This window comes from Stegostoma tigrinum, chromosome 1, assembly GCF_030684315.1.
Source record: "Stegostoma tigrinum isolate sSteTig4 chromosome 1, sSteTig4.hap1, whole genome shotgun sequence".
NCBI lineage: Eukaryota > Metazoa > Chordata > Chondrichthyes > Orectolobiformes > Stegostomatidae > Stegostoma > Stegostoma tigrinum.
Window position 1 is genome coordinate 46,970,782 of NC_081354.1, and position 25,747 is coordinate 46,996,528.

The 25,747-nt window shown below is 40.4% G+C and overlaps 1 protein-coding gene across 1 annotated transcript in view; it reads left to right on the forward strand.

Annotated features, from left to right (window-relative positions):
• Positions 1-591: 591 nt before the first annotated feature.
• Positions 592-25,747, forward strand: part of LOC125465333 (reelin domain-containing protein 1-like) — a 39,365-nt gene continuing 14,209 nt past the window's right edge. Inside the window, exons 1-3 of the mRNA XM_048558712.2 lie at positions 592-1,157; positions 4,815-5,037; positions 24,902-25,124. Coding sequence (XP_048414669.1) covers positions 1,077-1,157; positions 4,815-5,037; positions 24,902-25,124 — 527 coding nt within the window. The 5' untranslated portion in view covers positions 592-1,076. The remainder of the gene's footprint in view (positions 1,158-4,814; positions 5,038-24,901; positions 25,125-25,747) is intronic.

A 25,747-nucleotide genomic window follows, 5' to 3' on the forward strand; every position in this document is an offset into this window, starting at 1 on the left:
GGTTTCAAAGCTTACTGCTATTTATTTTTCAAGTTTATAATGTTAATTCATTCATTACCATGCTGAATAAGCCAGAACTCTTTCAGCTGAAAATGTCATCTTCTGTAATGAAGTGTTAGTAACTGGATAACACGTAGATTTCTGTCAATTTTCAGATTTTAAAACACTGAAGTTACTTTACCTGTGCTTGTGGCAGCAATGAATTGCATCCAGAGTAACTGCTGATACTTGGATGGATGTGTGTATGAGTCCAGTTCACAGCGATATTGTGTTCAGTACACTGAGCTTTAAGAACAAATGTTGTGTGTTATTAAAATCTATTAAAAAGCTGTAAGATGAGAAATGGAGAAGCAAATAGAAAAGAAGGAAGGAAAAAAGATAGATAGGCATGAAAAACAATGTTAAATGAAAACTGCTAGTTTTCTTTCACTGTGCACCTAGCTTTAGATTCAAAATCTGATCTGCATTTTCCCATTAAGCATAAACTAACTGAAGCTTTTGATTTCAACCTAGTGATTAGATTGTGCATTTGGAATTAACATCATATTTTTATTGACAAATTCCAACTAAAATCTCTCACGGTGACCTCCTTGGAATAAACAATAGAAGTGGTAAACTCAGAGGTATGTGAATTCAAAGAATATTTATTCACTGGTAAATGTAAGGACAGTTCTTTATAGCAAGTTAATATTTGAAAATGTGCATCATTTTAAGCAGAGTCTCACTATCCTGGTGGAGAAACAATTATGGATATGCTGCTCACTGACTAGCATGAACCAGATGTACTGACTTAATTGGATGACTTTGTGTTAAGGGAATTCGAATTATTTAATATGAGATCAAACAACTGAAAACTGGAGTCTTCAGGACGGACACACGGAGACCAGAAATTAAACCAAATCCTTTCTGTTTGTACAGCACTGATTAGTCAGGGAGTGTGAGGAGGTAAAAAAGAAAACTTTGTTTGCAGCTAATGGGATTAAAGAAAGAGGCTGACATCACAAAACATTTCACTGTTATTAAAGCAACAGCTGTTGCAGTTGCCATTAGAGGGAAAAGTTAGACAGTTTTTGGAGATGTGCTTCCTCGATCAGAAGGACCTGATGTATTATATGTGGCTAATACAGAGCTTGTTTTGGCGGGAAATGTCTACAAAGGTCAGTTTATTTAATGATTACACTTTACTTTTCATAAACATAAATAATGTTAGTGTTCAAGTTTTTTTGTAAGGAGCCTTTTGGACACTGTATGATATGGCAGCATTACTTGTTTTAGCAGATTAACTGCACATCCGTCCTTAGACAGATCTTTCTTCCTTTTAAGGGATGGCATGTGATTTAATGGTGGGGGTAGGCAGAATAAGTCTATAATGTCAATTTCAAGTTGATATTATGGATTAAAATGTTGAAGAGTAATTTGATTAAATAATAAAGTATACAAAAACACAAGGTGATGTAATTGGTAATCAGTAGTAGCACTAAATCAGTGTGTCGGCTATCTGTTTTAGATCCCATCCAATGTTTATTTCTATTCAAATCGGTGAGAGAAGACATTCAGGCAGATTAAAATGGGCATCTGTTTCTGATGCCGATGAAGACCAATTTCACACAGTCAAATTTGGAAATGATGTACACACCAAAGTTTACTTCATATTGAACTGCTTCATTGTTTTCAGTTTGGAGACTGTGCAGTCCTCTTTTTACCTGCTGAAAGTCTAAAGACACTTATTTCAAAGCACTGACTTCTGGCAAAGTGTTTAGCAAAATTGTTATCCCAGTTTCTGTAGACAACTGCAGCACAGTGATATGATCTCTGCATGATGCCTATCTGTTGTTGTTTCACTCATTGTTTCTGCTGCTTTTAACAGTAAACTTTCAGTAAAGCAGGCTGCAAATGTCATTCTGAAAACCCTAGCTGCTACTAAAGCAGGACCTGGATCCGTTACGCAACAAAAAACAGCAGAAACTTCTATTATGCAACAATGCTGAATAAATATAATATCTCGGGTTCATTGTAGAAAGTTTAAGACAAACATTTGATGACAAGCCATATAAAGTGACATTAGAGCAGAAGTCAAAGCTTAGATATAGACGTGGCTGTTAATGATTATCTTAAAGGGGGAAAGGGAGGTAGAGAGACAGAGAGGTGTTGAGAGATTAGGGTCGAAGCAGTTGAAATGCATAGCTGTAGGAGTATTTTGGAACAGGATAGTCTGGAGGTGATATAAGAAGTCTTAGTGGTGATGCAGAAATGTGGCTAGAAACTCATTTCAATTCAATTCAAGTATGACACAATTGTTGTGAACAGTCTGGTTCAGCTTTTGATATTTATCATTGAGTTGGACAGATCTGGGAGCTAGTAAATGGAGCGGGGACCCAAAATAATCCCAGATTGGATGAAATTTTTGTTTATATTGTAGTGGATGTCAGATAAGCAACCTATTAACATAGACATAGTAGAGTGGTCATGAAAGGTATTGGAGAGATAGAACTGAGTGTTATCAGTATACATGTAGGTGTTAAGCTGTTTTTGCAAATGACATTGCTGAAGGGCAACATCTAATTAAGTAGTTAGGAAATACAGAGATAACAATGTAGAAGCAAGCAAGATTGACTTGGGGAACTCCTACACTGCCTGCCTAATTGGTAATCACCCATTCCTTCGCTGTCTGTCCCTCCTACTCAGTGACCACATCCCTTAATAAGCTATCCATGTATATCTCTGCCTTATGGATGCAAAACAGTGATTCCAGCTGCTACTGAAGTTCTGAAACTCAAAGCTCTATCATGCGTAGCTGTTGAAGATGTATTGGCCTACGACACATGATGCATTATTGAGTTCCATGTATGCAGAATGCATATTCTACTTGGTCGAGCTGACTTGTCATAATGTAACTTCAAAAATTACTTGTTATAATTAGGAAAAGTAGAATAATTTATCAGTTACTTACCAACCAGCTTCTCCTCTGACCCAAATTAAGAGCTTTAATGAAGGTTGATAAAGATTGAAGAAGAGAGGGAACTGCCTCACACTCTTACTCGCCAAATTCCCAGTTTGCTGTCTCATCAGACAGCAATGAGGAAGGCCGCTTTCATATCCAGCCAAAAACAAATCACTTCAAACTCCTGAAGCTGCTGTCAGAGAATTTGACGTGTCTGGTGTAAGGCTGGAAGAAAACTTTACTTCTCTTAGAGTTTTTTTCAGTTAATTGCTAAATTGAAGAAAAACTAAATTGTAAGTTAAAAATTAACCTTTAAAACTCTTACCATCTCTCAGTGTGAGTGAGTTTCTGGACTGAAGTTGAAAAAATAAAATAATCAATGGCCAGTCACAGATATAACAGGCTATTCATATTAACAATGATACGGTAAGGGCTGCAAACTGATCAACATGATTTTTTTTTGTAATATTTCAAATTAACAATTGATGGACAGAAGCAAATCTCATGAATCTCATTTTGTAATTGCTTCCTTTAATGGAAAACAAGTCTCATACTTAGCCTTGAAATATTAATCCATGATGTTTTTAGTTTCAGAATTGATGACGATAACTGGCTTCTTGTGATCAACACTTTTTTTTAGACATTTCCTCAAAATCAGTTCATTCTTCAGAGCAAGGGAAACATTTGTTTTATCATCATCTCCTATTTTATTCACTTTCAGCCAAACATGTTGTCTCCATTTGTAATTACTTCAGCTCTCTTCTTTGGGACTAAATTCCTCCAAATGTGATTTCAGTGCTGTTTTATCACTTGCATACCATGCTGATTCACTGTACTTGAATGAATGTACAAATAAAGTAAACTTAAATTGCTGAAACTTCCTCAAAATCAACTTTAGCAGCTCTAAAGATTTGTCACAAACTTCTTCAGCTCTTAACATCTCAAAAGAATTGTCAAAGAAAATTTTGTCCCAGCCTTGTGATTAGCTTTTTCTTTGTGTATTACACTAAGACTGAGAAATGTTCAGTTTAGGCAGCCCTTGTTGAACTAATTTCATTTACAACTCACAAACAGGGAGCACAATGTAACAAAATGCTCAGAACTTGCTTTCCCTTTTCTCACAGCTGAGGAGCATCAGGAATCTAGTTGTCTCTTAAATGTCTTTATGTAATCCTTAGTTCTGCTTTTCGCAGATTTCCATTTTCCAAAGCAATGGATTACCCTCAAATTGTTAATCCCTGTCAACTCCACTCCAGGATCCTTATCTCAATCCTTCCAAACTCCAGGATCATCCCCCATTACTACCAAAGCACAGCAGCTCAAAAATGGAACTAAGTACCATCAGTGGCATCTTAACTCAGAAACATTCTCATTGCTACCAAAATGCAGAAGCTTCGCTAATGCAACTAAGACTATTTATCCTGTCAATGTTGCTAAATGGAAGGGGTAGATTTGAATTTAGCAGTAAAAGCAATGCAAAGTAATTCAGGGGGCTATCCATTGTGCAGATTACAGCCCCGATAGTGATGAAGTAAATCTACACTCGGTTGTTTAAGTGCAAGTAATAGATTTGCATACCAGTGGGGCTGTGCCTTCTCAGTTTTAGAAAGGTAGGTGTAAGTTAGGCGTAAGGTAAAAGAAAGGTATTTCTGTAACAAGATACTGTCATCATGTAGGGGTGGGTGACGGAGGAATGGAGAAGATTCGACCTATCTCTTACTCCAGATTGACCATCCTAAACACAATTATATTGCTTGGTTTGAAAAATTAAGTATTTCTACTGGACTCTGATCATTTCTACATCCAACTCCCTGTCTGATATTTCCATTTGCTTTTGTTGCTATAATATGCATCCCTGGCTGTTTTGCAATAGATTCTATTGAGAATATTAAGAAGTCATGCGGTCCTGCTGGTCTGGATGCTAGGTATATTGTGCCTGGTTTCCTTTGCTAATGGATTCTCTCATGGTGCAAGTACATCTGCTTGTACTGACATGAAACCAAAGCACATCGGTGCTCATCCACAGGATTCAAGCAGCAAATTTATCACAGTGTACACCGACAAGACTACATACCTCCCTGTGGAAAAAGTACAAGGTAAGGGAACATGACTACTGGTGTCCAGTGTTACATATAATAAATTTCATGCAATAGTTAATTATAATAGTCACAAAGAATTTTTTTAGGGAGATGGCAATGTTTCAGTTTAGACTAGAAATTCTAGGGTTGAGAAAAGACAGTTTAGCCCACTGAAACCGATTTCACTAGTGCCCAAAGCTGGTTCATCACAATACACAATTGCATTTTGAATAGCACCAATAATTTTGTCCGCACAACATTACACGTCAGATTATTGAAAATATTATTGCTCTTTAATCAAATAAATTTTTCCTGACAAAGTTAACTTTTTGCTATTTTTCACTTGTATCTTCTATTCCTTTTTTTTTGGGTAAACTTTAACTTAATATAGGCTAATCTCTATGTAATACTTTTCAAACAGTTCTGTTTTACTTACAATGCTTACATGATAAAGCTTGCACTGGGCTCAGTTCTGGTGCTAATTTTTGATCTTGCATCAGTATAAGGATGTTGCTTTACCGTGCTAACTGAGGTTAAGCACAGTTTGTGAAAGGCAATGTGTTTCCTTAAAATAATCTTAGTTGTCTTGGGCCTTGGACTCTTTTAAAGGATTTACACAGTCATCTGCTGTAACTGACAAGTGCATCCTGGCAGAGAGACTATTTCGGAAGCTTCTTTATTGCTATATAATGCAAATAGTGGGAAGGGGTGTGCAGAGCCAGGTACATGCTCCTTGCATCAGAAATTCTTACTGCCATGTATGGATTACAACCTAGTGCACTGTGGAGGCCAATCTACCAGTGGAGGTGAATTACTCCATTTTCCAGGAAGGTAGGTGTATAGGTGCCCCACCAATGACATCTGTTTGGGTATGGACAGAATTGGTGTCAACCAAGTGGCTGTAGGCCTCACTAATGAGATCTGGGTGGATCCTACAATCTGGACACCTGAGGAAAGCAGCCTCTTTCATTAGATTAATCCCTTTTGCTCACTGGAGCATTGAGGCCTCTGGCAGTCAAGAATAAGGAGTGCAGTCTCTATCAGTGTTGCTTCTGCCATTGGATCCTAAGGAATTTTGACATTTATATTACACCAAGTTGGCTATTTCACAACATTTATTAACTTGTTAATTGATTTGTCACATTGACCAGCAATTCAGCATATTTCTGTTAAATGTACATGAAGAGGCAGCAAATAACAAGGACAACTTTTGACTCTATATAAGACTTCACAAGATGCAAATGAAACATAACATGTGCCATGAACACATGTAAGGCGCAAAGATCATGAAGCACAGATACTTTGTCTAGCTGTTGCCAGTAGAATAAAGATTTCCTCAGTCCAATGTAACCTCCAGGCTTCGTTTCACGTACTTTTAATAGTTTTTTTATTCCTTAATTTCCATTCATATTTGTAATGATCTGATGCCAGTGGAATAAAGAATCACAGCTTCATCGCCTTTGGGCTATTCATGTGTTCAAATTGCAGATTACATTTCTGGAGAATATGACAGGATTCCACAGCACAGGCATTAAATCATGGCTGATAGTGTTGAAATGAGGCTAATGATGGATTAGTTGAAAATGGCAACATCTATGAGGGAGTCTGGAGGCTCAGGTATTGGAAGAGGGAATCCAACCTTAAGGCCAACCCTAGGCAGAGGCTACCCATGTGCATTCCTTGATGCTCTTAGTTAGATATTCTACTTGGTGATGTGTAGGAATTTGGACATGCTTGAAGGAAGACTGGATTCACCTGATGATCCTGGGATTGAAGATAGTATTGAGGACTGACAGCTACTTACTCCAGCAAGGGCCTTCAACACAAGTGAGTAGGTGGAGATTGTAATGGGGCATCCATGTGGTAATGTCCATCTGGAAATACTGGAAAAGTATGCAGATGTTCAAAGAAGCCCATTGTGGATCTTTAAGTACTGACTAGGGTTTCTGGGGACAGTAGTAGCTTGACACAGTCAGAGGAGGCTTTGAGTACAAACAGTTGAAGAGGAGGATCTGGTTTCATTAACCCTGGAAGCTGGTAAAGTTATTAATTGTATATGTCCTTCTGGATACCTCCTTCAAATTGACGAGCGGTAGGGTACTGAAGGATAGCTGAGCAGAAGCAATGAGGGGTGGAAACTTTCCTATAGTGTGGAGAAGGCTTAGTAGTGACAACCCTCAATTATCTTTCTTTTGAAGCATGGGAATATCACCAGGATCATAGTGAAAGATTGGACTCTAAAGACTGAAAAAGAGGCTTACATCAGGGAGTTGATTGTCAGTGTGCATGAGAATGTAGAACTCGGGCTGAAGAGGCAGGCAGAACAGATTGTCGTTGCATTGGCCATAACTTTCTTGCTGAAAATGTCATTCTCTTAGTTCTGCATAAAAGCCTGTATCAAGTTGGTGCAGAACACAACATGCTTTGTTGTGTTGACTTCAGGCTATCCGCTCCATCAAACCAGTTTTTTGAGTTTATATCCAGCCATTTTCAAAAAAATGCTCATCTCAATCCTCATTTCAATGCAGAGGGACTTATGAAACCTCTTTCTTCAGTGAGCTAACATCTGCACTATCATTGGACCCTGTACAGCGGCAGGCTACTTGAGCCAGGCCTCTTCCAAAGCACAGCTCCTGCCTCTCTGCTTTCATCTAAGACAAGCACAGAGTCACTGTCTGAGCTGGGGATAGTGTGTGAGAAAATGCCTGATGGTTAAAATTTATATCATAGTCTTTCTGCCTTCTTGCACTACCTGGCAATTGCAGTTCCTGGATATCTGAAAAAGAGAAAAGGCACAAAATGTGAATCACCGATTAGAAGATCAATCTTCATGTCCTGGTATTATTCACCACCCACATCACTGTGCACATCCCAACCACATTTGCATCTGCATGTGCTCCATGGAAAAAAAATCTCTCTCCCAACTACACTTTCAAAATGCCAACTGTTCAGCCCTTTTTCCCCTTAAATCACCAAAACTTTTGCAGCTATTGATTTGCCCAACAGAACTTTCACTCCATATTCCCTACACCCTGATAAAACCAAGACTTTCTCTCACCAAGTCTATTCTCAATACATTCCTCAACTCTGCTCCTTATGTCCAAAGGATAGAAACTTGAAAGTATATGGCAGACAGCATATTTAGCTATTCACTACCAAATCTGACTGGATCAGATAAGGCAGCATTCTGTCCTGTTCTCATCTGTTAAAATTACTGATGCTTCCAAGTTTATCCCAGAGTACGCAAACATATCTCAAAAATCAAACCGCTAGTTCATATGGAAAGGACGATTATACTATGATTTTATCTTTTAAAATTTTTACTGTTATAAAGAGCTGAATTTTACCAGAAATTCACAAAATGTCCCTTTTAATAAATTTCCTGGAGAGTTTTTCTCTCCGAGCCCTAATGGATATTTCTGCATAATCATCCCGAATTCACTTCATTAATCATGTACCGTATCTTGCTCAATGTATTTTCTCACAGCAGGTGGAAATACTCGCCACTGCCAGGATTTCCTGGGATCCCAGGAACTCGCGCTGGCTTTGAAGTCCTGCCATGCACCTGGCCAATCGTTGGCAGTCTGGAGTTCATCACACTTTAAATGGGAAAGCAACCACAAACCAATGTTGCTTTGTGCAAAAAGAAAGCATGGCTGATATGTTGTTGCCTTCACAAGTGTATGTCCATACATTTATTGCCAACCACTCACTTGCCTGTCCCTAGTCTTATCCCATCTTACAACCTTATAAAGTCAGTCCTACTTCTCCCAATGCATGGTGTAAACCAGCACTCAATGTGGGACCATTACATACAGGAAAGCTTTCAATCATTTCAAACCATTCACTTTTATTCTGCAACAGCAGAAATAAAACATAAACAAATAGAAGCTGCATTTGCTTCTGGGAACATTACAGGAATGGCTTGTCTTTCGAGCATTAACACATTAACAATGAGTGAGTGATCACTGCTTCCCAGCTCACATCCATTAGAACTTTTCAGTTGCCAATTAAGTCCTGCATTATATAGCACTGCAGCATCAGACAGAAGGTGTGTCCCTTATATAAGACCATCAGACATAGGAGTGGAAGGCCATTTGGCTCATCAGGTCCACTCCGCCATTTAAATCATGGCTGATGAGCATTTCAACTCCACTTCCCTGCACTCTCCCCTCACCTTCCACCTTAGATGACTGTGGTCACTCTCCCAGCTCTTCAGCTTCCATCACATCCCCTCTTTGCTTTCTCTGGATACGTACAGCACAGCATACTAGGATTATGTGCCATAATGAGTCTAGAGTGAACCACAAGGGCACCATGAATGATCCAAACAGTTAATCATATCTTCAGGAAACCTACATGGAAAGGAACATTGTTTGTTTTTGGACATCAAAATAGATCCACTACTTGTGGCGTACACAGGCTAATCCCATTCCAGGACAGACAGTCCTGCAGGCCAAAACCTCGGCCTGCTTATTCTTTTTTAATCAAATTCAAACTGAGAGTCAGCTTTTTCAAAGCAAAATCTCAGGTTTTTTTAGAATTAACCTGCTCAAAGGTGCTATGACACTTCTTTGGAACAGATGGGACTCGAACCTAGGACTCTCAGCCCAGAGATAGGGACACTACCGTTGTGTCTGGGAGAACCCTGAAATACTATGCACCCGATATGATTCAAACACACAACTGTCTGATCTGGAGTTAGACTCGTTCCCAATGCATCACAAACACACTCCTCTGCCTGCTTTATTTTCTTCTTTTTATACTCCAAAGTAGTTCTACAAATAACTGAACGACTTTCCCACCACCAAAATCACTGTGGCATTTTTCCCCTCTTTTAACTTAACAGTAATCACCCATGTAGCCAATCAAGTATGTGAGGTTGCTTGCTGAACTGGAAGGTTAGTTTTCAGACGTTTCGTCACCATTCTGGGTAACATCATCAGTGGTGAAGGGCTGGTGTTATGTCCCACTTTCTATTTATCTGTTTAGGATGAACTTAAACTTAAATGAACTTAAAAGACCCTATACAGACAACAAGCAAAATGAACGTCATTTACAAAATACCTTGCAAGAACTGTGACAAACACTACATTGGACAAACAGGCAGAAAGCTAGCCACCAGGATACATGAACATCAACTAGCCACAAAAAAACATGACCCACGATCACTAGTATCCTTACATACAAATGAGGAAGGACACCACTTTGATTGGGACAACACATCCATTCTAGGACAAGCCAAACAGAGACACGCACGAGAACTCCTAGAAGCATGGCATTCCAACCGGAACTCCATCAACAAATACATTGATTTGGAGCCAATCTACCATCCCCTGAGAAAAAGAGCAGGAAATGACATCACCAACCCAAGGAAGCCTAAACAGATAAACAGAAAGTGGGACATAAAACCAGCGCTTCACCAGAGGCTCACTGATGATGTTACCTAGAATGGTGTCGAAACGTGTGAAAACGAACCTCCCAGCTCAGCGAGCAAAGTCATATCCAGAACCTCAACCTGAGCTACAAATCTTCTCAAAACTCGCAATCAAGTATCTACAATAGATCTGCTTGATGAAGTGATGACTTCCAACATAGGCAGGCCCTTGCCTGTTACTAAACGAGTGCAAATTCAGTGAACTCTGGTAAGAGATTAATTAATGATTCCCAATGGGACTTATAAGGGTTATCATAGTCTGCTTCACCATGTCCCAGGTTGACGAGTGGGCAACTTTATATCTACACTGAGCCTCAGTCAGTGTGTAATGGATTCAACTGCCATGGCTGCAGAGGGTAGTCCTTGTTGCCCAGTGACCATCCTTGTAAGTCATTTGATTCTTGAAATGTATGCAGTATCAGGAGTTCTCAAGGCTATATACATCATGGCAGTTCCCATGTGCCTGACACATACTACTAAGATGTGGTACCAATGATTGTGGATGACTTGCACCTTGATGTAATGGGACACTTTTCTGTTGGAGACAGCTGGGTTATGATATGGCCCTCTCAACAGAGTGTGTTGGGGGAGCCAGCTATATCAGCAAAGTGTACTGACTGGCCTGCAGCCTTGACCCCTTCATGGAACAAGATGAAGTTATAGAGTCATAGAGTTATATAGCATGGAAACAAACTCTTCAGTCCAACTCTTCTACGCTGATCAGATATTGAGATTTAGAACCATTTGCCAGCATTTGGCCTACATCCCTCTAAAACCTTCCTATTCATGTATCCATCCAGATGCTTTTTAAATGTTGTAATTGTCCCCACCTCAACCACCTCCTCTGGCTGCTCATTCTATACACACACACCACCCTCTGCATGGAAATGTTGCCTCTCAGGTCTTTTGACTTTTTCCTCTCTTGCCTTAAACCTACGCCCTCTAGTTTTGGACTCCCATATACTTGTCAAAAGACTTTGCCTATTCACACTATCCATGCCCCTCATGATTTTATAAACCTCTATAATATCACCCCTTAGTCTCCAAGCTCCAGGGATAAAAACACCAGTTTATTCAGCCTCTCCCTATACTAGAAACTCTCCAATCCCAGCAAAAGCTTTGTTAATCTTTTCTGAACCTTTTCAAATGTAACAACTTTGCTAAAGAGGGGAAACCAAAACTGGATGCAGTATTCTAAAAGTGGCCTCACCTGTATCCTGAACAGCCACAACATAATGTTCCAACTCCTATATTCAATGCAGTGACCAATGAAAGCAAGTGTGCCAACTGTCGTCTTCACTACCCTGTCTACCTGCGATTCCATTTTCAAGAAACTATGAACTTTATTCAACACTTTAACACTCCCTGGGCCCTACCAGTAACTACTCAAGTCCTTCTCTGATTGGCCCTAACAAAATGCGACACCTCAATTATCTAAACTGAATTGATGATATCTGGCACAACACCATATCTGGTAACAGCTTGAACACATTTGGGTTGAGATTTGGGAGATTCAACTCAAGTCCTCAGTTATTTCTTGGAAGGAGCCAGCTGCCCCATTGAAGTTCAATGGTAGCCATGATGTGGCGATGTCAGTGTTAGGCTGTGGTGGACAAAGTCAGAAGTCACACAACACCACATTATAGTCTAACAGATTTATTTAAAATCACAAACTTTTAAAGCATTGCTCCTTTGTTAAGTCAAGACTTCACACCCCACAGCTCTCACCTTGACTGTCATTGGGATAGGATAGTCACTCACTCCTCCAGGGTGCATTTCCTGCTCCAGCAGTTTGCATAGCTCTGCGCAAATACCTCAGGTCTGTGCTGTCACTGTGCTTCACTCATCTAAGGAAATGGCATTGAAGACAATGGGCTCTGGCCACCCAACCACTATACTGCCTGTGAATCCTGAGCAGGCCTTCAGCTGCAACCTCTTCAAGTGAAAGCTGTTCTGTAGCTGCTGTAGATTCTGCTAGTCACAGACTGGTAAATCTGTTTCTCTTCCAGCACAGACCTGGGGTATTGGCACAGAGCTATGCCAACTGCTGGAGCAGGACATGCACCCTAGAGGAGTAGGTGACCATTGTAGCCTCCACATGGAACTTTGACACAGGACCTATTTTGCTGAATGTAGCACCGGCCATCTTGAAAAGAGGAGCGATTGGAAGTGCTGTATGTATAATGAACCCCTTCTGCTTCCAGCTGTATATTCCCAGGACAGGGCACATTGCATATAAAGAACATAATGGAGAATTCTCACATGTCAAGATGAAAGGAAATCTGTTGCGCGCCTGTGCAGCCGATGCAATCTTGCATTATCTTTGAGTTTTGTTGCCCATACAAAGATCACTTTTAAGGGGTCTGTGATAACTTTTATTCACAGGGATTACCATCTTCAATTTGCAACAACTACTGACATAGTCAAGATTATTTGTGACCAGTACTTGCATTCCCCATGCATGAATTTCAAAGAAAAATAGAGAGCAAAGAATAATACAGCACCCATCAGCCCACCAAGCCTGCATCAAGACTAATGCAAAAAACATCTCCAAAAGGGGACTTTGGAATGCAGAGCCTGGAAAGTTCTTTAGAAAGTGATAAGGGTGTTATTTTATAGCTTTAGTAAACAGACCTGGAAAACCCTAAAGGATCAATGTTGCCAACATGCAGCAATTGCCTCTGAATTGAGGAGCTGGTTGTCTTTTTCACTGCACACCTAGAAATAGTAAGGTAGTTGCTGGAGAAATTTGCAAAGGTGTGCTGTATCATTTGACGTTCTCTCTCTATCTGTTAGAATCATAGTTTGGATCTAAAAGTAGGTTGGTTTGGAAAAAAGACCCTGATAAAGCTCAAATATCAAAACTGCCTCTTGTTTCTCACCTGAATCTGAAATCTGATTTGAGGATTTCCATTATTCTGTGACTGCAAGCAATTGGATCTCAACAACGGAATGCAAAGGAACTAGAAGATTGTAAAATGTAGAGTAGAAGTAGCTATTCAGCTGGAATCTGTCCCACCATTCACTTACATTATGATTGATCTGATAATCCTCAACTCCACTTTCCCCTTATGGTTATACCCCTGATGTAGCCAAAATGGATATTGCCCACTTCTTAGTGTACAAAATGAATGGTTTACCACCTTTCAAACACATTGTGCAAGGCAAACTTCTACAGCTAATGATTTAATAAGTATTCTCATTAAAATTGTAATTAAATTACAAGCATCCTGATCTTCTAAAAGACTTAAAATTCCTCTTTCTTCTCATGTTAAACTCTTTCTTCAAATCTTTTAAATTTGCTTTCTTCTTAAATCAGTTTCATCATTTTTCTGATACTGTAACCTAGGTATAAGTTGATTTCTTACCCTTCCTCAACTACTGAAGCCGTGCCTCACAGAACCCACTCAAGATGGGTAGTGATGCTCATCTTTTCTTTCCAGCCTGGCAGTTTTCACTATTATTGTAAATGTTTTCCCTCTTTTTGCACACAAATTCTCTAATTTTACACTCAGCTTCCAATTGTTCTCACAGTCCCTACTCTAAGGCTTCTGTGTCTTCTCACGTTTTACACAATTCTTAGCTCATATTGTTTTCCCTAAACTCTTTGCCAGATCTGAGGTGAAGATTTTTTGAGTGCTGCTTTCACTCCGTGGCCGCTCCCATGAGTGCTAATGGCAGATTATCAGTTTATTCTTTTCAGCTACTGACTGAATGTGTCTTTCTAAAGGTATAATATTCTTAAAATGGTAAACGGATCTCAAAGTTTTTTTTTCTTCTAGCATTGAATGGATTGTCTCAATGATTGTTACCTTAAATTACTTCAGCAATGGAACCCACTACTGATTACTATGTCATTATTGGACTCAGGATAGCCATTGTAGCTTATGATTGGATAATTTACTGTCAATCTTCTGTAAAGAATCAATCTGTGCAGAAACTCCTTCAAAACATATCAAGGAGAATGCCTAGACATTAACTTTTATCTCATTTAAAGGCATGTGTAAGGCATTGCATTCTAGATGTGATTTGATTGGTCAAATTACTAGGCTTTAAGCAAAACACACTTTATTCTGACATCACAGTTAAAACACAAACACAAAAGAATTGTTTTTAACTGTATCAAAATACTGTACAAAAATAATATTATGTAATGACTACTCATCAACTGTTCTAATATAGCGGCATCCCACAAACATATCCTTGGCAAAGGCAAATGCAGCAAAATAGACTCACTTACATGCCAGCTCCAGTCCAGAAGGAATGCTGACAGAATGAATCTAGTGGTAGAGAGACAGTTCAAGCTTTTTGCAGCAGCAGAGACAGCGTAGTATCTAGAAACTTCAATTTCAAAAACCCTAACTTCAACAACTGAAACAAAAACTAAAACCCTAGGTCTGTGTGTGCCTGATTCCACCCAACCATGCTTCCTGTGTCTAATTTTTAAAAAAAGCCAAAGTTATTTACTTTGCTTTTCATGGAACAGACACCTCAGCTCCAGATTTACAACACCCCTCTTCAAGAGAAACAGGACAGAACAAATCCCTCTTAAAGGCACATCTCGTCACATGCATCTGGAGTGGGTGAGTCTTGAACCAGGGCCTCCTGTCTCAGAGGTAGGTACATAACCACTGTGCCACAAGAGACTACCCTAATTATCATTTTTATGTCAATTCTAAGGGTCTGTCTAATTAATAGTTGTAGCAAAAATTCCACTAGATTTAGAAGTAAAACACTACAGATCTTGAAGGTGGAATATGTACTTCATGTCAATATGCTGACTTTTGGTCAGCACAATGCAATCAGTTTCAGGAAGGAACAGTGAAACAGCTAATGATCCACAACTGGAGGCACTTTGAAAAGTTATTGTGAAAGGACGGTCTGAAACAGCAAAAGAGGTACCAGACATTGCTATCACAAATACTTTAGACCACACAGAAGAACTAGGTATCTCAAAATATTTTTAAAGCAAAGATCTTCACAGGTCACATTTTCACAGGGCATATGGGTATAGAGTGAACAAGACACTGGCACAGGATACTGTGACTTTGAGATGATAGTGAAGATGTCTGAGATATGCCAAAGTCCTAAATCATAGCAGCACAAAGAACGTCTAAACCTTCATTAGATTGGATAAAGAATCTGACACAATATCACGACTGATTTACTTACCATCCATGGTGATGATATTTTCCCGCTCATGGACTACTTTTTCAAATTTCTAATTATCAGACTGTGAAAAGGACATTTCACATGTGCCTGTGGCAGACACAAAGAGTGCAATTTTGTGGAGCTGGAGGAACACAGCAGGCCAGGCAGTATCAGAGGAGCAAGAAAGTTGGCATTTTGGCTCCGGACCCTTTCTCAGAAGGGTTCTCCAGTTTCACACTTATCTGACTCCAGAATCTGCAGTTATGGCCATCTCAGAGTGCAATGTTCAGTCTGTTCAATGCACTTGAAGAGATCATATCCGAAAAATGAACACAATATACAGGCAGATCTTTTGGGGACATGTCTGCGCAATGGGGCAAACACCATGTGACTGCCTCATCACATTATCCCAGATCTAGCAGTCTCACCAAGAAAATGGTTCACATTTTTAAAGCCCCTAGCATGAAAAGCATGGCAACAAAAATAAACACTATGCTTTCTATTGCTATGATATCTAAAATCTGCATCTTTAGATATGGGCTTTCTGATTCCAGAAGAGATCATAACTGAAAGGCAAATTATGTCTACCCTAGCAAACTATCATCTGTTCAAATTCTCAGAGATACTGGGCAAATGTCTCAAAAACTTGAGCGAGAATGAAGATGGCACATGACCAACATGCAGATACAGAAATGTCTAATCTGCGTGGAGGCCAGAAAATCAATCATCCATCCTACCCAGGGGACTGGATACCCACAGATATTTTGTAATGAGCCCCAAGATCTTTTGAAGTCACAACACCTAATGTAGCAATGTTGAGGAGACAGATAGCCTAACTCAGTAAACTGTACAGTACTCCAATTGTGCATAGAACACACAAAAAGTAAACTTGAATAATGAAGATGTGGAAGACCAACATGTCAACAACCATTACCCTGACAACAAGCAAGATATCAAAAATACAGTCACAAATAACAACGTGAAGTTGAGATTTCCAAAATGTCACACACCACAAAAGCTGGAAGGATTGTCAAACCACTGTTATACTGTATGCACTCAAACATTTAAGTCTTACAATTCTTATTTCTCTGTAAATGGTTTTTGCAATGACATACTAATAGAATTATATGCACCAAGCATGAAAATGTTTATCTACGAAATAAAGGGGATATTGTGTTACTGCCAAGGGCCATAACATTGCATAACCAGTAGCCGTTAGGACTTCAGAATGCTAGATTCAGGATGTATGAATAAATTGCTCTGTAACTCAATGTTATCAGATTGTCTGTTAAGTAAATCTGCTTGAGATTTTCAAGTAAATTGAACCTATGTTGTTTACCAGTTTAAAATGAGTATGAGAATGTTAATTCTGTGTTAAGAAACACAAGAATGCAACAGAGATAATGTGAACTGCAGATGCTGGAGAATCCAAGATAACAAAGTGTGAAGCTGGATGAACACAGCAGGTCAAGCAGCATCTCAGGAGCACAAAAGCTGACGTTTCGGGCCTAGACCCTTCGTCTAGACCCAAACGAAGGGTCTAGGCCTGAAATGTCAGCTTTTGTGCTCCTCAGACGCTGCTTGACCTGCTGTGTTCATCCAGCTTCACACTTTGTTATCAAGAATGCAACAGTTGTTCACAAGAAGGAAGGCCTATGTAATAAGGATTTCCTGCCACTAGATGTAGCTGGAGGACTGTAAGAATTTGCAGACTATGGACAGTATGAGAGTTTATTTTCCATGAAAGGTTATTTCAGAATGAGGGGGGAAGCACAGCTAAAGGTAAAAAAAAATTATGAAATGAATAGTTCAAGAGAAATTCAATCTTAAATGACAGCGAGTTAAGGTTATTATCTGCATTTAGTCTTGTTTGAAGTTTGGTTTTGAGTAATGAACGGTAAAGCAGTGATCAGTTATAGTTAATAATGGAGCCAGTAATGAAATTTACCTTATTATGATACAACGTGAAATTTGAAGTAATAACACATATTAACCCATTCACTAGTCATTTATGGGCCTTCAGAAACTGGCAGAGTGGGCTAACAGTCTGAAATACAGTTATTGTTAAGTGTCTGTTATTTCCTGATTTATTATTCCAGTTTTGTTTCTTGAATTTAACCAACTGATTAACAGGATGTTGCACCATCACCTCAAGATGAGCTACTCTTTAAAGTGTCCAAGAGGTCAATGCTGGGTCTCCTTTATAATTTTTGTCCAGATGATTAGTCTTGGGTAGCAATGGTTTAAAATGTACTGACGATACAGAGGTTTGGTACACAACAAAGGACTTCTGGAAGAAAACAGCAAAGAATTTTGTTTTACACAGCACATATAACAAAGATCAAGTCAGAAAAAGATGGACATTGAGCCATAGCAAATCTGAGGAGGTGTGATAAAACTTTGTTTGAACACAGGGATTTTAAGGAAGGGTTTAAAGAGGGGACAGGCAGAGGGATTTTCTTTTAGGATCTGGGCAGAGATATGGCTGCCAAACCGTTTTTGGGGGGGTGTGGTTTGGGGATGCGGATGCAGAGATGGATACACAAGAGAACAGAATTAGAGCGAGAAAGAGATTGAAGAGGTTTCAGAGCTGTCAGAGGTTAAAAACAAAGGGAAAAATAAGGCAGTGAAGAGATTTGACACGAGATTGATGTTTTTAAAACTTTAGTACTTCCAAAAAGCAATGTAGATCAATATGGACAAAATGGTAGGTAAACGAGAAGATGTCGGTTTGAAAATGGGCAGCAGAATTTTGGATATGTTGAAGTTTATAGTAGCTGATTCAACTTATTGTGGAGATGTGGGAGCTAGAAGATTTGTATGAGTGAGAACAAAGAATGTAAGAAGTCATTGTCATATAATCAATTAATCATGGTTGATCTGACTGTGATATTAATTCCATTTTTGTGGCTGCCTACTATAATGTTGGTCTCACTTATAGATGATAAATTTGTCTAACAGAACCTTGAATTATTCAATGACTACTCTCTGGGGAAGAGAAATCCAGTCACTCACGCCCATAGAGAGAAGGAATTCCTCCTCAACATAATCTTGAATAGATGGCCTAATATTTTGAAACTTTGCCCCCTCGTGATTCCTCCACTGGAGAAAAAAAAACGAGCATCTATCCCGTAGGGCCCTCAGAATCTTATGTATCAACATGGTCAATACTATTCAATCTATTTACTCGCAACAAGTATAGGCCAACCTATCTGACCATTCCTCAAAGAATGGCTGTAAGAACACTGCTTCATTCCAAGAATTAGCTTGGTGAACATTTTCAGTACTGCTGCCAGTGCAAAAGTATATTCATCATTAAAAAGAAGAAAACTGTCCATGGTATTCAATGTGCAGTCTCATCAAGTCTCTAAACCAGTGTAGCAAGACTTCCAGTATTTTATATCTCAATAGATCTCAAAAGCTAGAGTAGATTTTAACAAAAACACAGAAAAGGGAAGATTAAGGCCTTAGGAGGAACTGATTTATTTTTGGTGAAAATGTGGATTCAGAGATATTACACATAATTAAGGATTTGCAAATATTGAGTTGGGGAGATTATTGAGAGTTGTTTACTTAGAATGTTGTCCATTGTTTTAGAAAGTTATGGAATTGTCCCAGCTGCTTACTGGATTTTATCACAGCTGTCAAAAATGTGAACAGGGTTTTCAAAGCAGGTTGTTGGATGTAAATTAGCCCAAAGCCTGTGCAATGAGATGGAGTATATTAATAAAAGGATTCCTTTCCTCAGCTTTATGGTTACAAAATATCAATCAGGCAGGAAAAGGCCTAAGAGGACTAGACCAGATGAATTCAGGAAGCATGTTCCTACTGACCAGGGAGTCCAGAACCTGGGGTCACTGTTCAAGGATGCAGGGTAGGCCATTTAGAATTGAAATAATGAAAACTTTCTTCACCCAGAAAGTGGCGAGTCTGAGAATTCTTTGCCACTGAAAGTGGTTTCAAAAGGAGATTGATATAATCCTTAGAGCTAAGGGAATCAAATGATATGGGGAGAAAGTTGGAAGAGTACTTGTAAGATGATCTTCCATGATCGTAGTGAATAGTGCAACGGGTTCAAATGGCTGAATCGGAACAGGAGTGAGCCATTTTTGATGTTTCTAATACCAGTGGTGGTAAACTGAATTCCTTAGTGGGTATCAATTGCCAATTTAATGACCTTACTTGCAGGTAGGGCAAAAATGCTTTTGATAGGGTAGAGATTAGAAAGAAAGCCACTTATTAAAAGTTTTAGTATGTAGGTCATCAATTCAATGGATTTGTCATCTTTTAACCCCATTAGTTTTCTAAGTACTTTTCTCTCTAATGATCATGATTATTTTAATTTTTTCTCTCTCCATTCCCTCTTGATTTTCTACCATTCCTGGTCTTTTTTTCATGTTTTCCACTGTGAAGACAGGTGCAAGGTATTTGTTTCAAGTCTCTTCCTTTACCTTGTCTTCCATTATTAATTCCCAAATCTCTCTTCAGGGGACAAATACTCACTTTAGTTACTCTTTTTCTTTTCATATATTTGTAGAAGCTTTTACTATCTGTTCTTATATTTCTTGTTATTTCTTGCATACCCTATCTTTTTTAAAAGAATGTCATTTTTTGCTGGTTCCTGAGGTCTTCCCCATTTTCTAGCCTATTAGGTACCTTCACAGTATTGTGTGCTTTTTCTTTCAATTTGATACCATCCTTAGCTTGTTTAGTGATCCATAGATTGTGCACGCTTCCAGTAAAGTCCTTCTTCTTCAATGGAATATGTCTTTGTTGATAGTTGTGAAATACTTCCTTAAATTTTACCATTGCTTTTCTATCATAAATTTGAACCGATTTTTCCCAGTCTACTTTAACCAACTGTCTTTATACCCAGGTAACTGCCTTTATAGTATTTATGTTTAAGCGTTAACTTGGGCACATATTTCTCACTCTCATAACTGAATGTGAAAATTTTAAAATGGGATGTGGACATTGCCCATCCCTAATAGTGCGCTGCCTTCTTGAACTATAGGTAGATCCACAATGCTGTTCAGAAGGGAGTGCTGGGATTTTGATCCAAAAACGAAGAATTGTGATAAAGTTCACTATAATGCATGGCTTGAAGGTGTACTTGCAGGACAGCATGCCAGAAGCAGCAATGGGCTTATTTAAAACCATGCTGTCAACTTGGTGAAGCTACCAGAATGGACTATTTGCATTCCAAACAGTGAAAACAATATGAATTAGTAAGAGGCCCCACAACCAATGGATCAGGTTGAGAGGTCAGCAGACCTCTCATGTCCAGTTGTGAATGGTGGTGGACAACTGAACTAACTAACAGGAGGGCAAGGCTCCACAAATATTTTCATCCTCATTAGCAACAGTACCCAGTATGAATGGAGAAGAAAAGTCAGAACTATTTGCATACACTGTCTTCAGCCAATTCTGTTCAGTTGACATGATATCAGAAAATGGCTAAACACACTGCTTATTGCAAGGGCCATGGTCCCGGACAACATTCTGCCAAATATATTAAAAGACTTCTCCAGAACTTTCTGCATCTCTAGCCAAGCCATTCCAGTACAGATACAACAGTGGCATCAATGTGAAAAATTACCTAGGTATGGCTCATTCACAAAAAGCAGGACAATCCAAACTGATCAAATAATGCCTTACAAGTCTACTCTCCATCAGTTGTAACGTTATAAATAGGTTGTGGACAGTGCTATCAAGTCACAGAATCATAGAATTGTTATGGAGCATTCAGCCAATTGCCTTTCCTTCAAACTCTGCATATTGCTACTTAAATGATCATCCAGTGCTCTCTTCTATTAATTCTGCCAGTACATTCACTATTCCAAATACCACTTACTTTTTTCTCACCCCACTCACCATGCATTTCATTTCTTTGCAAAACACTTTAAAACTGTGCTCTCAATTTCTTAATTCATTTATGATTGGTGATAATTTATCAGGTTTAATCCTGACCATATTAAAATCTTAATCACACATCTCAGCTCCACAGACATTACCCACGGGAACTCCTGTAGGTAGTGTCCTAGGCCCAAACATCTTCAGCTGCTTCATCAATGACCTTTCCTGTTTCATAGGGTCAGAGTGGGGATGTGCACTGATGATTGCACAATGTCCAACACTATTCACATATCCTCAGATACGGAAACATTTCTTGTCCTGAGCAAGGCCAGACATGGACAATACCCAGGCTTGGCCTGATAGGTGGAAGTAACATTTACACCATAAAATGCCAGACTTAGAGTGCATTCAACAAGAGACAATCTAACCATTACTCTTTGACATTCAAATGGCAATTCCATCACTGGATCCCTTATTATTAACATCTTGGGGTTAATATTGACCAGAAATTGAACTGAATCAGCCATAACATACAATGGCTGTAAAAGCAGGTTAGAAACTGAGTATTGTGACAAGTAACTCCCTTCCTGCCTGTCCAACATCTCACAATGTGTAATCTATTTTACTGAATGGGTGTGGCTCCAACATAATTCAAGACGTTTTAATACCATCCAGGGCAATGCTCGATTAGCACCCAATTCACCACCTTCAACATTCATTCTCTTCACCACCATCATGCATTAGCAGCAATGTGAACCATCTATAAGATGCACTGTAGTAGGTCCTTAAACAAGATCCTTAAATCCATGCCCACCACCATCTAAGATAATAAAATGTGAGGCTGGATGAACACAGCAGGCCAAGCAGCATCTCAGGAGCACAAAAGCTGACGTTTCGGGCCTAGACCCTTCATCAGAGAGGGGGATGGGGTGAGGGTTCTGGAATAAATAGGGAGAGAGGGGGAGGCGGACCGAAGATGGAGAGAAAAGAAGATAGGTGGAGACAGTATAGGTGGGGAGGTAGGGAGGGGATAGGTCAGTCCAGGGAAGACGGACAGGTCAAGGAGGTGGGATGAGGTTAGTAGGTAGATGGGGGTGCGGCTTGGGGTGGGAGGAAGGGATGGGTGAGAGGAAGAACAGGTTAGGGAGGCAGAGACAGGTTGGACTGGTTTTGGGATGCAGTGGGTGGAGGGGAAGAGCTGGGCTGGTTGTGTGGTGCAGTGGGGGGAGGGGACGAACTGGGCTGGTTTAGGGATGCGGTGGGGGAAGGGGAGATTTTGAAACTGGTGAAGTCCACATTGATACCATTAGGCTGCAGGGTTCCCAGGCGGAATATGAGTTGCTGTTCCTGCAACCTTCGGGTGGCATCATTGTGGCACTGCAGGAGGCCCATGATGGACATGTCATCTAAAGAATGGGAGGGGGAGTGGAAATGGTTTGCGACTGGGAGGTGCAGTTGTTTGTTGCGAACTGAGCGGAGGTGTTCTGCAAAGCGGTCCCCAAGCCTCCGCTTGGTTTCCCCTATGTAGAGGAAGCCACACCGGGTACAGTGGATGCAGTATACCACATTGGCAGATGTGCAGGTGAACCTCTGCTTAATGTGGAAAGTCATCTTGGGGCCTGGGATAGGGGTAAGGGAGGAGGTGTGGGGGCAAGTGTAGCATTTCCTGCGGTTGCAGGGGAAGGTGCCGGGTGTGGTGGGGTTGGAGGGCAGTGTGGAGCGAACAAGGGAGTCACGGAGAGAGTGGTCTCTCCGGAAAGCAGACAGGGGTGGGGATGAAAAAATGTCTTGGGTGGTGGGGTCGGATTGTAGATGGCGGAAGTGTCGGAGGATGATGCGTTGTATCCGGAGGTTGGTGGGGTGGTGTGTGAGAATGAGGGGGATCCTCTTTGGGCGGTTGTGGCGGGGGCGGGGTGTGAGGGATGTGTTGCGGGAAATACGGGAGACGCGGTCAAGGGCGTTCTCGATCACTGTGGGGGCAAGTTGCGGTCCTTAAAGAACTTGGACATCTGGGATGTGCAGGAGTGGAATGTCTTATCGTGGGAGCAGATGCAGCGGAGGCGGAGGAATTGGGAATAGGGGATGGAATATTTGCAGGAGGGTGGGTGGGAGGAGGTGTATTCTAGGTAGCTGTGGGAGTCGGTGGGCTTGAAATGGACATCAGTTACAAGCTGGTTGCCTGAGATGGAGACTGAGAGGTCCAGGAAGGTGAGGGATGTGCTGGAGATGGCCCAGGTGAACTGAAGGTGTTGGTGAAGTGGATGAACTGTTCGAGCTCCTCTGGGGAGCAAGAGGCGGCACCGATACAGTCATCAATGTAATGGTGGAAGAGGTGGGGTTTGGGGCCTGTGTAGGTGCGGAAGAGGGACTGTTCCACGTAACCTACAAAGAGGCAGGCATAGCTGGGGCCCATGCGGGTGCCCATGGCCACCCCCTTAGTCTGTAGGAAGTGGGAGGAGTCAAAAGAGAAGTTGTTGAGTGTGAGGACGAGTTCGGCTAGGCGGATGAGGGTGTCGGTGGAGGGGGACTGGTCGGGCCTGCGGGACAGGAAGAAGCGGAGGGCCTTGAGGCCATCTGCATGCGGAATGCAGGTGTATAGGGACTGGACGTCCATGGTGAAGATGAGGTGTTGGGGGCCAGGGAATTGGAAGTCCTGGAGGAGGTGGAGGGCGTGGGTGGTGTCACGCACCACCATCTAGAAGGGCAAGGGCAGTAGATGCCAAGGAATCACATTAGCTGAAAATTCTCCTTCAATCCACATACTATCCGGCTTGGAATTTACTTGCTGCTGTTTCATTGTTGGTACATCAAAATCCAGAAGTCCCTTCCCAAATTCATTGTGAGTGTCCCTACAACATATGGACTGCACTTATTCCAGAGTGTAGCTCATCACCACCTTCTCAGCACAGTTAGAGAGATGAATAATGAATTCTACTGTAGCAGGCGCATCCATATCCCGCAAACAAATATTAAAAAGCCTCAGAATATCATGGTTGCAGTGATTAGGTGAATGGAAGGAGGCGCTCATTATTATATTTTCTTATCAGAATGAGAAAAAAAAATTAGAACTTCACAAGCACATTCATATCTCCTTGTACTCAGTCCTCTTTCATTCCACCAACAGAAGAACATGAAGGGACACAGTAAAAGAAAACCTTTGTGGAATTTTCCTTGAACACTCCTAACTGCCCAGGGAAATTGTGGTATGTTGGCTAAATTAGGAATGACAATGATACACCGTCAGAGTGAGTTATGTGTCCACTTCAAGGTCTAGGTAATTATGTAAATTATAGGGAAACCTGGAGTTGGGGTGGTGGTGGTGATGTTAAGGAAGCTGGCAGAGAACCCAGTTGAAGCATTTTGTGCTGAATGGAACTCCTAAAATGAAGGCTGTTTCTTCATTTTCTAACCTTTATGAATGTCTCTTATACTTTCAAGTGACTATAAGGAGTACACGAGACTTCATGGGCTTCTTGATGCAGGCTCGCCGAGTGGTTGATGATCAAGTGGCTGGAACATTCATTCTCATTTCCTCTGGATCTAAACTACTGAAGTGCTCTGAATATGGGGACACCGTGACCCACTCAGACAAATCACTGAAGAGAAACCTCTCCTTCATTTGGAAAGCACCAGGGCAATTCACGGGCGACATCAAGTTTTTGTAATTATTATCTATGACTTTAAAATACTGATGGCAAAAAGTATAACATTCAAAGCTATTAAAGGAAATGGGAAAGTAGAAGCATTTTGGTTTTGCCGGTGACATCAATTAGAATACAACAACATCTTTCTTTCATTCGGAAATATGTTTAACAAAATTGTAATTTAGATAGGAGTCCCTCTAGGATAAAAACTCTGAACTATTCCAGAATGATATCTGTCCAGGTCTTAGCTTCAATTCGCATCCAATTATACCTGCTCAGTTTCTGAGTTTAGCCCTGCTTAAGATCTCCTTGTCTACTATGTGCCAAATTCAGGCATGTACCTGAAAAATAGAGGGCTTGACTCCAGTAAAGGCATTTTATACATTGTTTGTTACGCACCAGTTCTTCTGAGTGAGATTTCTGATGGGCAACATGGCAGGTCCTATGAGTAGCACAAATGTTTTCTAAACATATCAGAAGGACCTGATTCCTCATGCAACAATGTTTAAGGGAAAGCTACTAAAATTCACAATGTTTTAGACCATGTAATTATGAGCTGAAACCTTTTGCCAATACAGAGATGGGATGGAAGCAGGCACACAATTGGTATAAACAAAGATTCATTTAGGGCCACTTTGCA